The following is a 16,255-nucleotide window of genomic DNA, read 5'->3' as shown; positions in this document are numbered from 1 at the left end:
CTCCCAAAGATGCTCCTGCTGCTATCATAGCCACCTCCAAGGCCCAAGCTGATGTTGATACCACATGGGCTATAGGCCAGATTCCTCTCCTTCTCCCAGCAATGTCACAGATCTCTTGTGCCAACTTCTTATGCCGGAAAAATGTCTCACCCTGACCTTTTGTTGGCTCTGGCACTCCAAAATTTGATTTGAGATGTTATTTTAAAGTTGTTTGGAGAGGAATGTTGGGAGAGTTCAGCGAGGTTGTTGCCTCTATTCTGCCATCCAGAAGATTTAAATTTTAATCCCAGTTTTGATGTTTGTTAACTGTACAGTTCTTGGATAATCAACTCATGTTTTTGTACTTCAGTTTGCCCTCTGATAAAATGAGGGATAATAAAATACTATATATCTCACAGGATAATGAGGAAATCACTTTGTAAATTTAAAGTGTTATATAAATTTGTGATTAAAAGAGAAAGAAGTTTCAAAATTAACTCAGTCAGTAAACATGTATTAAGCACCGATATGTACTAGGCACTGTGCTAAGTCCTGGGGAGACAAAGAAAAACAAAAGACAATCTCCGCTGTCAAGGAGCTTAGTGAGGGAGACAGCAGACAAACAAATAACTATGCGCAAAGAAGCCATAAATACAGGATAAATTGGAGATTGTCTTGGAGGGAAGGCGCTGGGAAAGGCTTCTTATAGAAAGTGGGATTTTAGCTGCAACTTGAAGGAAACTGGGGATGCCAGGAGGAGGAGAGGTGAAGGGAGAGCATTTTAGGCATGGACAAGGATGGCAAGTAAAAGCATATGGAACTGGGAAATAGAATGGTTGTTAATGTGTTGATAGCAACATGGAACATCTCTAATAGAGTGGACTAGGGATCAATACCTATTGAACATTTTTATTAATGATATATATGAAACACAAATGATGTGCTTTTCAAATTTGTTGGTGTTATCTGTGAATTTGGTAGATATAAGAGAGGGAGGAAAGGGGAAAGCAATTAGCATTCATGTAGCACCGACTGTGTGCTAGGTATTGTGCTAAGTGCTTTCCAAATATTATTTCTTTTGATCCTGACAGCAGCTCTGGGAGGCAGGCACTATTACTAGCCCCATTTCATAGCTGAGGAAACTGAGGCAGACATAGGTTACGTGACTTGTCCAGAATCACACATTTAGTAATTGCCTAAGGCTGGATTTGAACTCAGGTCTTCCTGACTCCAGGCCCAGTGCTCCATCCACTGTGCCACCTAGTTGCCTCTGCTAACATATTGAATGACAGATTCAAAATCCAAGAAAAATTTGAGGGTCTAGTGCAAGGGATCAGATTTAATATGAACTTTAATAGAGACAAATAGTCTTATATTTAGGTTCAAAAACATCTGTTTCACAAGTACAGAATGGGGGAAGCTTGGCTAGATTGCAATTTATCTGAAAAAGATGTGGTTATGGCAGTGGGCCGAAAGTGCAACGCATCAGGTGAGTGAGGCAGCCACAAAGGCTAATGGGACCTCAGTCTGCATTAAGAAAGGCAGTGTCAAGGCTAGAGAAGTGAGTTGCTTTGAAGTCTCTCCTGGTCAAACACCATCTGGAGTATTATGTTCAACTACAGGTGCCTTTTTTTTAAAGCAATGACAGTGATAAACTGACTATTATCTAGAGGAGGGACTTCCAGGATGGTGAAGATCATGCCATATGAGCATTGGCTGGAGAAACTGAGGTTCTATATCCTGGAGAAAAAAAGACTTAGAAAGAAGGATATATATGTTAGCCTCTACATATTGAAGAGCTCTTTATGAGAAAGGGATTAAACTTATTCCAGTTGGCAGAAGGCAGAACTATGCATAATGGGAGAAAGTCACAAATGCATCTGTTTAGTATCCATGGGGAAGAACCAAACTTCCAAATAGAACTATATGAAAGTGGAATAGGCTGATTCATAAGGTGGTGAGTTCCCCTTCACTCTAAGTCTTCCTCACACAAGACTCTCCATCTCCTGACTCTGGGCATTTTCATTGGCTGTTCCCTCATTCCTGGAACTGTGTTCCTCCTCATCACTACCTCTTGGTTTCTCTGACTTCCTTCAAATCTCAGCTAAAATCCTGCCTTCTGCAGGAAGTTTTTCCTTATTTACCTGAATGCTAGTGCCTTCCTTCTGTTGGTTATCTCTAATTTATCCCAATTTATTGGGACCCAGATGGCTGTGGAGGAGAGTGTGAGGCTGGTGACTTTGCACAGCCTTCCCTCACTCAAATCCAAGTCAACTGCAAGTCATGTCATCATTTCCCTGATGTCATGGTCCTCTTTGAGAATGAAGGACAAACATAACACAGCAACAACAACCACCAATTTATCCCTCTTTATCCTGCTTGTACAAAGTTGTTTGTGTGTTGTCTCCCCGTTAGACTCCTTGAGAGCAGGGATTGTTTTTAAGTATTTGCCTAGCACTTAGTACAGTGGAGTATAGAAGGCATTTAATAAATGTTTGTGGACTTGAAGCAAAGGCTGCATGACCTCTTGTCTAGTATGATATAGAGGGAATTCTTATTAGGTATGGGTTGGACTAGAGGACTTCTAAAATCCCTTCTAATTCTAAGACTCTATGAATTTTGTGTATTTGCAAATGCCGTTCCCTGTGCTTGCTGTGAACTCCCCCAGTATCCTCATATTGAAATCGTTCTCCCTTTAAGCTTCACATGGTGTCATCTCTTCCAAGAAATTTCACCAGTCCTCCTAACTCTTTCTTCAAATGTGACTCTTTTTTCTTTTATACTAAAACTTCACTCTTACTAGAAATAAGCTCCTGAAGTCAGGGACTGGCCATGATTTTCAGCTTTGCAATTGAATCCCAATGCATTTGTTGATTGATTAGCTATAAAATGGAAATATTAATAGCTGCAGTAACTACTTTGTGTGAGGATCAATTAGATAATATATAGGTGCTTTATAAATCTTAAAGTGCTATATAAATGTTAGCTCCTACTGTTTTTTATTACTATGATTGAAGAATGTACAGCTATGGTTGGAAAACAGTCATTTTTTTCTAGTACTTGTCTGTAATTTGTTCAGTGTTCCTACTAGGTCTATATCCCAAAGAGAGCAAAGAAAAAGGAAAAGGACCTATAAGTACAAAAATATTTATATCAGCTTTTTTTTGTGGTGGCAAAGAATTGAAGTTGAGGAGATGCCCATCCATTGGGAAATGGCTGAACAATTTGTGGTATATGATGATAATGAGATACTATTGTGCTATAAGAAATGACAAGCGGGATGCTTTCAGAAAAATCTGGAAAGACATATATGAACTGATGCAAAGTGAAATGAGCAGAACCAAGAGAACTTCGTACCCTGTAACAGCAATATTGTACAATGATCAACTGTGAATGACTCAGCTATTCTTAGCAATAAAATGATCGAAGACAATTGCAAAGAACTTATGATGAAAAATGCTATCTACCTCCAAAGAAAGAACTGACGGAGTCTGAATGCAGATCAAAGAATACTTTTTTTTAAATGTTTTTTCTTGATTTTTACATTTTTTGTTGTTTGTGTTTTCTTTTACAACATGACTAATAGAGAAACATGTTTTTCATGACTACATAGGTATAACCTATATCAAATTGCTTCCCTTCTCAATAAGGGGGAAGAGAAAAGAGAGAAAGAAAGAGAGAATTTGGAGCTCAAAATTTTTTAAAAAAAGAAAACAAAATAGTTTTTAAAATGTATTTGAATAAATAATTTTTTTAAAAAAGAAAGAAACAATGGAGGTGGGGTTTCAAGAAAATACGACAAGTCCTATATGAACTGATACAAAGTAAAGTGAGAAAAACTGGATAATCATTGTGCACAGTAACAGCAGTGTGTGTAATGGTGTTGTAATGATGATCAACCATCAAAGACTTGGCTACTCTAATCAATACAGTGATCCAGGACAATTCCAAATGACATGATGAAAAAATGCTATCCTCCTCCAGAGAGGGAACTGATGAACTCTGAGAACAAATTGAAGTATAATTTTCTTACCTTTTTTGCCTTTTTTTGCAACATGGTTAATATGGAAAAATGTTTTCCATGATTTCATATGTATAATTGCTATCATATCATTTACCTTCTCTCCTTTGAAAGGGAGAGAATTTGGAAAGAAAAAAAAAGTGCTAAAATAAATAAATAATGAATTTTAAAAAAAGAAAAACAATTTGCTCAGCCTAAAGAACTACTTCTTTGGAAACTCCTTCCACTAAAGCAACTTTTCTGTAAGTTTTGGTCTTAGCTCTGGGGTTATTTGGGTGACCCAGAGGTTAAAGGGCCACACAGCTAGCATATGTCAGAAGTAAGACTTGAACTCAGATCTTCTGGCTCCAAGATCAGACCTCTCATTACTGTGCCATGCTGCTTATGTTTCATTTGGATATACACATAAGTACTAAATAAATGGGTCTCGAATTTAGTTGATTTTCACAGTTTTGTGTTTTCCTTAAAGAAGTCCTAACCATAGTTGTTGTATATTCTTCAATCATAGTAATAAAAAAAACAATAAGAGCTAACATTTATATAGCACTTTAAGATTTATAAAGCAGCTCTATATTATCTAATTTGATCATCACACAAAGTAGTTACTGCAGGTATTAATATTTCCATTTTATAGGTAATCAGTCAACAAGCATTCATTAATCACCAGCTGTGTGCCATGCACTGTGTTTAGTTCTAGATATAGAAAGAAAAAGCAAAATTAGACCCTGCCCTTAAGGAGCTTCCATTCTAATAGGGAAGATAACATGTCCATGGGTATATACAAGATACATACAAAGTAGATACAGGGGAACCTTAAGGGGGACAGCACTAGCAGTTGGAGGAACCAAGGAAGGCCTCATGGTGGCAATTAATGTGAGCCTTGAAGAAAGCCACATATTCTAGGATGTGGAAGGGAGGAGGGAGAGAATTCCAAACATGATGTCCAGACAAAGGCACGTAGATAGGGGATGGAAAGCCTTGTGTGAGAACTAGCAAGTTCGCCAGGATAGCTGGACTGCTGATGACAGGACTGGGGAGTAATGTATAAGAAAACTGTGAAGATAGATGGGAGAAGGAACCATGTTTTGAAGATCTTTAAATGCCAAACATATATAGGAAGCTTATATTTGGTCCTAGAGGTAATGAGAGATCACTGGAATTCACTGAGTGATGTGGTCAGACCTGTGCTTTAGGACATCATTTTGGCAGCTGGGTGGAAGAGGGATTGGAGTAGGGAGAGATGAGGCAGGGAGACTAATTGGGAGGCTGTTATGCTAATCTAGGTGAAAGATGAGGAGAACCCCAACTAGTGGCTATGTGAGTACAGATAAAGGAAGGGGACGGATGAGTACAGGAGGTGTTGTGGTGATAGAAGATTTGGCAATTGATTGGATATATGGAGTGAGTGAGGAGGTAAGGATGATACCTAGGTTTTGAATCTGGGTGACTAGAAGGATGATGGTGCTCTTGAGAGTTATACTGGGAAGTTATTCAAGTTGGGGTGGACTTAAGTGGAAATATGATCAGTTCTGTTTTGGACATGTTGAGTTTGAGATGGTTATGATGGTTAATCCATTTAGAAATGTTGGATCGGCTGTTCATGATGTGGGATTAGAGCTTAGGAGAGAGAGAGAGACTAGAGTCAGATATAGTCATCTGTGTAGAAATGGTCATCGAAGCTATGGGAGCTGATGAGATCACCAAGTGAGGTTGGAAAGACAACAGAAGAAGGTGTAGGATAGAGCCCTGGGGGGTCACCTTAGTTTGGTAGGCATGACATAGATGAAGATACAGCAAAAGAGCAGAGGAAGAGCGGTAAGACAGGTAAGAAGAGAACTGAGATTGAGCATGGAAAACCTAGAGAGCAGAGAGTGTCCAGAAAGAGAATGTGGTCAGCAGCATCATATACCAGATAGAGGTCATCTGAAGGTCAGAGAGGTGACTTGCTCATGTTCACAATTCTAATAAGTGTCAATGACAGCATTTAAATACAAGTCTTTGCTGATTCAAAATATAGTGTCATTCTCCTCTATCTCATCCTGCCAGTATAAGAAAGAGTATGGCTAATGTTGTGCGTGATTTTATGTGTAAATGGGTATAGGAATTTCTTGCCTTCTCAAGGTTGGGGGAGGGGTAAAAAAGGGGAGAGAATTTGGAACTGAAAAAAAAAAAGAGTAAGGTTTCTGCTCTGCTGTCAGCTGGTAGAAACCTGAGGCAGCTGTTAGCACAGTGGACAGAGTACTGGGTCTGGAGTCAGGAAGACCTGAGTTCAAATCTAGCCTCCAACACTAATAAGCTGTGTTAACCTGGGCAAGTTCCTATTTGCCTTAGTTTCCTTAACTGCATTTGCCTCAGTTTCCTCCACTATAAAATGGGGATAATGATAAGAACTTGTAGGGTTGTGAAAATCAAACAAGATAATATTTGTAAAAGCACTTAGCACAGTGCCTGGCACATAGTAGGTAACTATATAAATGCTTGGTCCCTCCCTCTGTCCTAGGCTGAGAAGGGATAGAGGCTCTTTAATGAGGAAATTTGAAATTTCAAGCATGAAGCCTCATGCTCGGTACATCCGTTCTCATTCGATCATTCTAATAACCCTATGAGGTAGACAGCAAGTATTATCCCCATTTGACACCTGAAGAAGCTGAAATGCATAGAGGATTAGGATGGTTTGGTTTATTTAACACCTACGCTGGACAGAACACAGTACTAGGAGCTGAAAGAGACCAAAATTGTAGATAAGAAGTGATCCCTGTATTCATGGAACTTACCGAATAGTAAGAAAATGAGGTAGGTACACAGATTAATGTAGAACTTATAGCCTAGTGGGAATATGGCATTTATACAAGTAAATATAATACAAATATGCATGTATATACAAATACACAAGTATAATACAAATATGCAAATACAAATATAAGGTACATGCCAAGGGTTGCAAGAAAATGCTCTGTGAGACAAATCTGTAAGATTCGTTATTGAGTAGGAGGATGGATTGAGAAAGTTTGACGGAGGAAGCAGCATGTGAGTTGAGTTTTAATAGCTAGACTAGCATATAATTGAACTCAGGGGATGGGAGGGAGACAGAGAGAAGACAGCCCAGGTACAGAGAATGACCCAGAAAAAGGTATAGGTAGAAAAGTACACAGGTATGTAAGGTGCTTTACAGACCTTGACATATTAATATATATCTATATCTATAGATAGATAGTCGCTCTTCCTATTATAGGTGATTTGCCCAAGGCCATGCAACTAGTATGTGTATGGGGTATGTAAGGGGTATATGTGATGTTCAGGAGGACTAGTACCTCTGGTGTGAGCCCTTTTCAGAGCTGCTCATCCACCTTTAGTGTCCATCTGTTACCCATCTGTGGCATGTGCAGTGGCCACACCCCAGTAAAACCTCTCTTGACAGATGGGCTAAACCAGGTTGAAGGTAGCCGACAGGCCTCAAACCCACTGGTGAGTTGGGGGAGTGTCTTCCCCAAGCATATGAAGACTCACACCCCATCCCCACACTCCCAGAATGGGAGAACAATTTGTTCCAATGGCCATGAAGGCGGCTGAAGCAGGTGCTGTGGAGCTCTTAGGGCTTGGTCAGACATCGAAGATGCCAAGGTCATCCACTGCATCCTGGGCCATCGCCAGTCGTCTTGACTTTTGTCTTGTCACTGGATTTTTGTGACTCAGGAAGAGAGAGCGAGGCTGATGTCTTGGTTCAACTCTGCCTCACTTTAATTCATGCACGACATCAAGACATCACCCATGATGTCATTGGTCCTCTTCAAAAATGAAGGACAAACAACAGCAGCTAGTGGAGTCCAGGTTTTTTGACTCCAAGTCCTATTTTCTTTCCACTGCTTCATGCTGTCCCTGTTACTTCTGTAATTTGGAAATGAAATTTCATTCATAAATATACAGATAACAGCATAAATGTAAAAACACTCTTTAAATAGGACAGAATTTTAGACTGTCATAGAATTGCAGAACTTGAAAGCAGGAAGGAACATAGGAAGTCAGCTAACTTGACCTCATTTACAGATAAAGCAACAGAGAACCAGAAGAGTGAAGTAATTTACTCATGGTCACAAAGCTAATTAATGGCAGAACCAGCCTTAGCATACAGAGTGACTCCTATACAGGGCTTTTCCTACCATACGTGCTATATCTAGTTTTTGTAACAAGGTCCAAATTCATCAAAATTTATATATATATGTGTATGTGTGTGTGTGTGTGTGTATATACACATATATTCCCAATTACATGTTAAAACAAATTTTTAACATTTTTTAAAAAAACAAGTAATAGGATCATAGATCTAGAGGAAGAGAAATCAAAAGCCATCTAGCCCAACCCCTTCATTTTACTACCGTGGAAACTGAGCCTTAGGGAGGATGTGACTTATCCAAGGTCACAAAGGTACTAAGTATCAGAGTCAGGATTTGAACCCAAGTTCTTTGATTCCAAAGTAAGTACTACTTTTTATTTTTATTGGCTTCTTACCAGTTTCAGAATTTCTTTTACCTTGTGCTTTTTTATTTGAGATAAAGATTATTTTGTACCTTCTATTAAGGCAGTTATAATATTACTGATTAATCATAGTTAAATTTGAGGTATTAACAGCAACAAATGTTTGTGGAATTAAATTAGTTTAAATAGTCCAGTGGTAAACATTTAGTTAATAACATAATGTGATGTAATGGTTAAGTATTGCCTGGTGTTATCTTTTTAACTGATTAATATAAATGCATATTTCTTTCCTAAAACAGATGGTCTATAAACAGAGTTGTCTATATACAGCTGAAGCATTTATTTTGCCTTATGCTCTTGGCTCAGAAATGCTGAACTATCATAAACTGTGATCCCACTAGGAAAAAAAAAGTTAGGCTTCCTTATCGTTGCTGTTTTCCTTTGACTGCCTTAATTTTTTTCTAGTTGCAATTCAGTGCTTAGAGACAGTTTTCAAGATCAGCTCAGAAGATACTCACCTTGCTGTATCACAGCCACTGACAGAAATGTTCACAAACTCCTTCTGTAAGGTAAGCTTGATATGATCTTCTCTTCCTTTGTGACTGATTCAAGTGTGACTAGAATTGCAGCTATGTGTATGGCATAATTGATGAATCAGATGTTTGGGTAACAAAGTACTCCCTGAGTGTGTTAGATGGGTCCCATGAGTACCATCTAGTGCCTTACAGTGGTAGTTAACTGGGTTTCATACATTTGGGGAGGAATATTCCCCCCCCTCCTTCTTTCCTTCCTTTCTTTTTTTCTTTCTTCTCACTTTCTTCTCTTCCATCTCTCCCTTTCCTCACTGCCTCCCCTACTTCCTCTTGCCTCTCCTTTCTCCCCTTCCCTTTTCCTCTTTCTCTTCCTTATTGATTGGGAGGGAAGCCATACTAGGCTTCTAAGGAGCCCAGAGCACTTTAATATTATTTATATTCCTAATTTATAAAACAGATGGCTTTTTCTAAAACATAGGGCACAACTACATGAAAAAATACAGTTTAGTTAAAATTGGATCCAGCTCAATGAAGTCACAGATATTTGAACTATTAAAGTATAAGTAAAATGAGGACATAAAACAGCCACGGGGAATGATGTTCACACCAGTCCTGTAAGGGTTTCATCTCATCTTGCTGTTGATGAGAACTAACAGGCAATTGGAGTGAATGTGTATAGCTTACACTGCAACCCGGGTTTCCTCACTCATAGTCCAAAGAATTTTTCGTGTGAGTTCTATTCCAAAGCTTTTTTCACTTCCAGAATTTTTTGGAAATAGCCTATAAAACAATGAAAGCTCCTGTTGTTGGCCTTGTTCAGTACAAAAGCCTGTTCCCTATCTCAGCTCATCCTTCCACTCATTAGACCTGTACTTCTGTACCCTGGGGATGGTTTACTTATAACTTAGGTATTGGCTCTCTCCAGGTCTAGGTCTCTCCAAAGTAGAAAGGCACCCATTATATAACATGAATCAGGTATAGGATAGGTATTTCCTACACACAAAAGAAATACTAAGTAAAGAATATTCATAATTATGCATTTGACTTTTGTTAAACTTAAAATAGGATTCAGTAACTTATAACTAGCATTGCAATCTTTGTGGGAGGCTTATACTAAAAACTCATCAGAACACGTTTTGTGGATATAGCAATGAGTTACTTTATATTTCACCTCGCTTCTGCACTGGCATGACAATGTTCTGGATCTTCTGGCAATGGTCATCTTCTCTGATAATCGAGAAATTTTCTCTACATTATCACTGATGGACCTATGGACTTCTCAGACCCACAAGGTTGTCTGTGAGCTTGGGCAGGTCTATTTTGGAATGGATGTTCAGTCACATACTCACTGTAGGAAACAATATAAAGTAGAAAAAGACAATCAGAGTCCCAGGTGTGAGTTTATTTACTTGAGTCCATACTCAGTTTGGAACTGGTGCAGCTGAGACTGAAAGCTGGCCTATCCCCAACCTGGACGTCTCAAAGTTAATGATGCCACCAACAAAGTCAAAAGAAGAAAGTGAGCTGGAAGCTGTTAATTGACACAGCACCTTACCCCACTAATACAGCCGTAAGGTAGGGGAGGGTCAATCACTTAGTAAGCATTTATTAAGTGGTTGCTAAGTGCCAAGCACTGTGCAAAGCTGGGGGTGGGGGGCAGTATGGCAAAGAAGGCAAAAACCCCAGTCTCTGCTTTCAATATTCTCACATTCTAATGTGGTGACAAAAACAAATAATTATATACATACAAGATATATGCAGTATAAATGAAAGGCAGTCTCACAAGGAAGGGACTGAGAGTGTGGGGGCACTTAGAAAGGCTTCCAGAAGAAGGTGCCATTTGAGCTGAGCCTTGAAGGAAGCTAGGGGAACCAGGAACTGGAGGTGAGGAGGGAGGGCATTCCAAGCATGGGGTACTGCTGGGGCATCTGTGTAGAGTCAGGAGATGGAATGGAATGTGTGAGGCCAGTATAGCCGGTTGGAGTAGGGCATGGAGTCAGTCACTCAGCAAACATTTATTAAGTGTCTACTGTGTGCCAGGCACTATGCTAAGTGCTGAGCATACAAAGAAAGGTAAAAGCTCATCCCTGAACTTGTAGAGCTCTTATTCTAGTGGAGGAAACAGCATGAAAATAACTATGGACAAACAAGATGTATACAGAATAAATTGGAAATAATCAACAGAAGAAAGGTACTGGAATTAAGAGGGCTTATTAGGAAAGGCTTCTTGTAGAAAATTTTAATTGGGACCTAACGGAAGCTAGGGAAGCCAGGAGTCAGTGATGAGGAGGGAGAGTATTCCAGGCATGGGGGACAGCCACTGAAAATGTCCAGAGTCAAGAGATGGAGTGTCTTATATGAGAAACAGTGAAGAAGCCAGTGTCATTCAGTCTCATAGTTCATGGTGAGTATTAGGTATAAGAGGACCAGAAAGGTGGGGTGGGAAGAAGATTATGAGGGACTTTAATCCTGGTCCAGAGTTTACTAAGTCAGACTTACTCTGCAGGAGGATCATTTTGATAGCTGAGTGGAGAATGAACTGGAATGGGGAGAGACTTGTGGCAGGCAGACCCACCAGCAGAATTGCAACAGTTGAGGCATGAAATAATGAGGGCCTATACCAGAGTGGGGCAATGTCAGAAGAGAGAAGGAGGCATATTTTGAAAGATGTTATGAAAGTAAAGTTGACAGATCTTGGCGACAGTTTGAATATGGGGGTGTGTGTGAAAGAGAGTGGTGAGTTGGGAATATCACCTAGGTTCTGAGCCTGAGGGACTGAGAGGATGGAGATGGCCTTGCCAATAATAGGAATGTTTAAAATAGGGGAGGGTTTAGGTAGAAAGATAACAAGTTCAGTTTTGAACATGTTGAGCTTATGATGTCTGCAATTCATCTAGTTGGAGACGTCCAATAGGCAGCTGGAAATTGGAGACTGGAGGTCAGCAGAGAGGTTAGGGTTGGATAAGTAGATTTGAGACTCAGCAGCATAGAGATGCTAATTAAACCCATGAGAGCTGATGAGATGACCAAGTGAAATAGTATAGAGGGAGAAGACAAGAGGACCCTGGACAAAGTCCTGTAGAACACCAACTCTGTGTGTGTGTGTGTGTGTGTGTGTGTGTGTGTGTGTGTGTGTATGTGTGTGTGTGTGTGTGTGTGTGTGTGTGAGAGAGAGAGAGAGAGAGAGACCTGGGTGAAGATTCAGCAAAGGAGACTGAGAAAGAATGGGTAGATAGGATGAGAAAGAGCAGTATTTCAACTTTAGGAAAATCACTTCAACAGCTGAATGGCAGATGAATTGGAGAGTGGTAAACAGACTGGAGGCAGGGAGATCAATAAAAGACTATTGCATTAGTCCAGGCAAGAGTTGATAAGGGCCTGTACAAGGATGTATGAGTAGTTTGGGAGTTTAGAGAGGCAGATGTATAGGAGAGATGTTGTAAAGGTAGAAATGACAAGATTTGACAACAGACTGGCAGCTAGGTGACAGTGGATAGAGTGCCAGGCCTGGAGTCCAGAAGACCTGAGTTCAAATATGGCCTCAGACACTGACTAGCTATGTGACCCTGGGCAAATCACTCTGCTTACCTCAGTTTCCACATCAGTAAAATGAGCTGGAGAAGGAAAAAGAAAAGGCAAAACACTCTACTATCCTTTCCAAGAAAACCCCAAATGGGGTCACAAAGAGTTGGATACGACTGAACGACATGAGAAAGATTGCGGCTGGACGTAGATCTGGAATGATCTGCGTAGACATGACAGTTGAGCCAAGGGACCGCTTGGAGTTTGGTATGCCATATCGAAATGCCAAATTCTTACAGCCTTGGATTGCCACATAGCTAGAAGTAGCCACGGAATTCATCATCTCTGTGTATTGGGCCTGAGTCCTGGCCTACCCGACAGAAGACAGACAGTACCTTTACTTTCTCCTTTTTCTTAGCTGCTATCACCACTGATGTGGTGAAGCTCACTGAAGGATATAACTTTTCCTAAGCCTTTGTTCCCTGAGAATTTTTTAATAGGGATGTCACTGTAATTGCATGTCATAAAACTGTCTGGTAAGAAATGTGGCTGTCTACTAGCTATTTATCTACTTTGTTCAACTCTTTCTTCATGGGATTTCTGTAATGAAAGCACAGTGAGTTATTTGTGTTTTCATAAATAATTCTTTAGGAGATCATAGAAAAGGAAAAAGGACTTATTTGTACAAAAAATATTTATAGCAGCTCTTTTTGTGGTGGCAAAGAATTGGAAATGGCAGGGATGCCCATCAATTGGAGAATGACTAAACAAGTTGTAATATATGATTATGATGAAATACTATTGGGCTGTAGGAAATAATAAGAGGAATGGTTTCAGAAAAACCCGAGAAGTCTTGCATGAACTGATGCAAAGAGAAGAAGAACCAGAAGAACATTGTACATAGTAACAGCAATATAATGATCACCTGTGAAAGACTTAGCTACTCTGATCAAGACAGTGATCCAGGACAATTCCAAAGAACCCATGATGAAAAAATGTTATCCTTGTCCAGAAATGGAACTGATAAAGTCTGAGTGCAAATTAAAGCATATTTTTCCACTTTCTTTTACTTTTTTTTTGCATGTTAACATGGCTACTATGAAAATATTTTGTATGACTTCAAATGAGAGTCAAGATCATATTGCTTGTCTTCTCAAAGGATGTGAAGGGGAGGGAGAAAGTTTGGAACTCAAAATTTTAAAAAATAAATTCAAAAATTTCAAAAATGTAATTGGGAAATAATTAATGAAATACGTAAAAATGTTAAAATGAATAAATAACTCTCTAGTATTTTTATTTTAAAATTGTCATTTCATTAAGTATGTTTGTTACCAGAGGATAATTACAAAGTTCCCAAACATATGCCTGAAATTGAAGACTTTAGAAAATTATTTATAACAGAAGAAAGTGTACTTGGTTGTAAAGTAGATCATCTTATTTTTAAGATTTTTTGGATTCTGCTCTTCCCCTTCTTTTAAACTCAAGCAGTGGTTAGGCCTTTGGTTAGATGAAGTGAAGTTAGTTTCCAAGTCATATGATGGTCAAATTTACCTCCAGCTCATTAGAGGTGGTTTTTAGATGAGTTTCCAAAGCTGGAACTACATCACTAGAGTGGAATATTCCACCTTCTAGGATCTAGAAAGAGTAAATTATAATTTAGTTTCTAATATCAACTTATTAAAATTAAAATATTGCTAACATCTGACTTGGAAGTTTAAAAAAAATTTTCATCCCCTACTCTATCTGGGTTTGCTAGAGATTTAAAACTAAAACAACAAAATCCCTAAAAACCCTGAAATATTCAGGGCAGGGATGCAATGCTGTACCAAGCTTATTTTAATCTTGTATAGCTGCAAGCAATTTTAACTGATTGCAGCTGTTAGAGTCTCCTATTAGGCTTTAAGCAGAAATATGTTATGCTTTTTAAAATTCCTTCAGTTTACTTGCTTGACTTAAAATGAGAACAAAAACTTAATGATTTATCTAAAAACCCAATAGTAAGATTCAGATGTTTCGTTAATAATCCTTAACTTCTGGTCCAACAAGCATTTGTTAAATGCCTACTTATGAGCAAGGCATTGTGCTGCGGACTGGGAATACAAAAATAAAACGAATGACAGTTCCCGCCCTCAAGGAGGTTATATATGAAGTAGGTAATATTTATAGCATTTTCAGATTATACATACTGTAATTTTAATAATACTAAGTCACATTTGATGGATTTGTTATAAATAAGCATTATAATTATTTATAAACCGTATTTTCTAGAGAATTATAAATAGATTTATGTACTTGAAAAGGTGAACTCGATAAAAATAAACAAGAAACCTTACATGTAAGCAGGTGGTGAAATACAAGCTCTTCCATGTGCCTCTTGAGGTACTGGTTTGTATATGTTTGTGATGTTTACCAGGGCATAGTGTTGAGTATCTCTTGGTTGGACCTAGGTCTAATCATAGAAAATATGAATAAAATGGTAGGCATTGATACCATGGAATGGTTTCTGTAGCTGATGGGTGACACATCAGAATCTTTAATTTGGCATTATTTTGATAGAGGTTCTGTTGGATGAATCTTTGTTGGCTTAAATGGAAATCACGTTGTTTTTTTTTTAAATGTTTCAGAATGACATTTTGCCGCTCTCAAATTCTTTGTCTGAAGATGTGGGGAAAGCAGATCAATTGAAGGATGAAGGTGAGTAATTTCTAGACAAAATTGCTTTTCTCGGAACCTCTGTTGGAACTGACCCTGAAGTATTAAAAAAGGGATAAAAGAAAGAGTCTTGGGATGCTTTCCTGGCCCCTACCACCATGGCTGACTTATTAGCCAATCAAAATTCATACTAGAATGTCAGAGCAGAAATATACTGGATATAGTCAGAGTTGAGACTAGGCATTTCTGTGTCCAAAGCAGGGTTAAGAAAATTGAGTTCTCCTTGTTTCACTGCCCATCAGAGGCTTTAACCATTCACTTTAACAAGAAATTTGATTTACAGTAAAACAAGTATCTATGATATGGAGAATGGAATTTTCTGGCATAAAAATAGGTGAATTTAGATGAAATAATATTTTAAAAGGTCTTTTGTGTCCCCTTGAGTTTTGAACCATTGCCAGCTCCCCGCATTGAATATGTCTGGTCTCATCTTTGGTTATTTCGAAGTAGATAGAGCGCTGGGCCTAGAGTTAGGAAGACTCATCTTCTTGAGTTCAAATCTGGCCTCAAACATTTACTATCTGGGTGACCCTGGGCAAATCATTTAACCCTGTTTGCCTCAGTTTCCTCATCTGTATGGCAAACCACTCCAGTATCTTTGCCAAGAAAACTCCAAATGGCATCACAAAGAGCTGGACACAACTGAAAATGACAGAACAACAACAAATAAAAAAGTCTATACAGTGAGAGATGGTTGGTGTGTCTTTTAAGAAAATTAATTATAGGAAAATACAAACTTATACAACAGATAACTTGGAATTTGATTATTTGCTCCATATAGTAAAATCTATGACATTTTGTTAGGAATTTTCTGTGAGATGATAAATGACTTCATAATGACATAGAGGTCCTGTGAGATCTTTACAGTAAGGGCATTGGAATAGGTGACTTCATAGGTCTCTTCTAGTTCTACGAATATGATTTGAGATGACCTCTTCATCAAATGAAGCTGGCTTTATGTTCAATATAGTTTTGATTTTTAAGTATTTTACTGTATTCTTATTCTTTAAAAATA

The 16,255-nt window shown here is 38.6% G+C and overlaps 1 protein-coding gene across 2 annotated transcripts in view; it reads left to right on the top strand.

Moving 5' to 3' along the window:
* Positions 1 to 16,255, top strand: part of SGTB (small glutamine rich tetratricopeptide repeat containing beta) — an 84,496-nt gene that overhangs the window by 11,985 nt on the left and 56,256 nt on the right. For both annotated transcript variants that reach the window (XM_036762128.1, XM_036762121.1), the window contains exons 3-4: positions 8,939 to 9,042; positions 15,153 to 15,222. In XM_036762128.1, coding sequence (XP_036618023.1) covers positions 8,939 to 9,042; positions 15,153 to 15,222 — 174 coding nt within the window. The remainder of the gene's footprint in view (positions 1 to 8,938; positions 9,043 to 15,152; positions 15,223 to 16,255) is intronic.

This window comes from Trichosurus vulpecula, chromosome 1, assembly GCF_011100635.1.
Source record: "Trichosurus vulpecula isolate mTriVul1 chromosome 1, mTriVul1.pri, whole genome shotgun sequence".
Lineage (NCBI taxonomy): Eukaryota > Metazoa > Chordata > Mammalia > Diprotodontia > Phalangeridae > Trichosurus > Trichosurus vulpecula.
The sequence above is the reverse complement of the archived record's forward strand: the minus strand, read 5'-3'. Positions and strand labels throughout refer to the sequence as shown.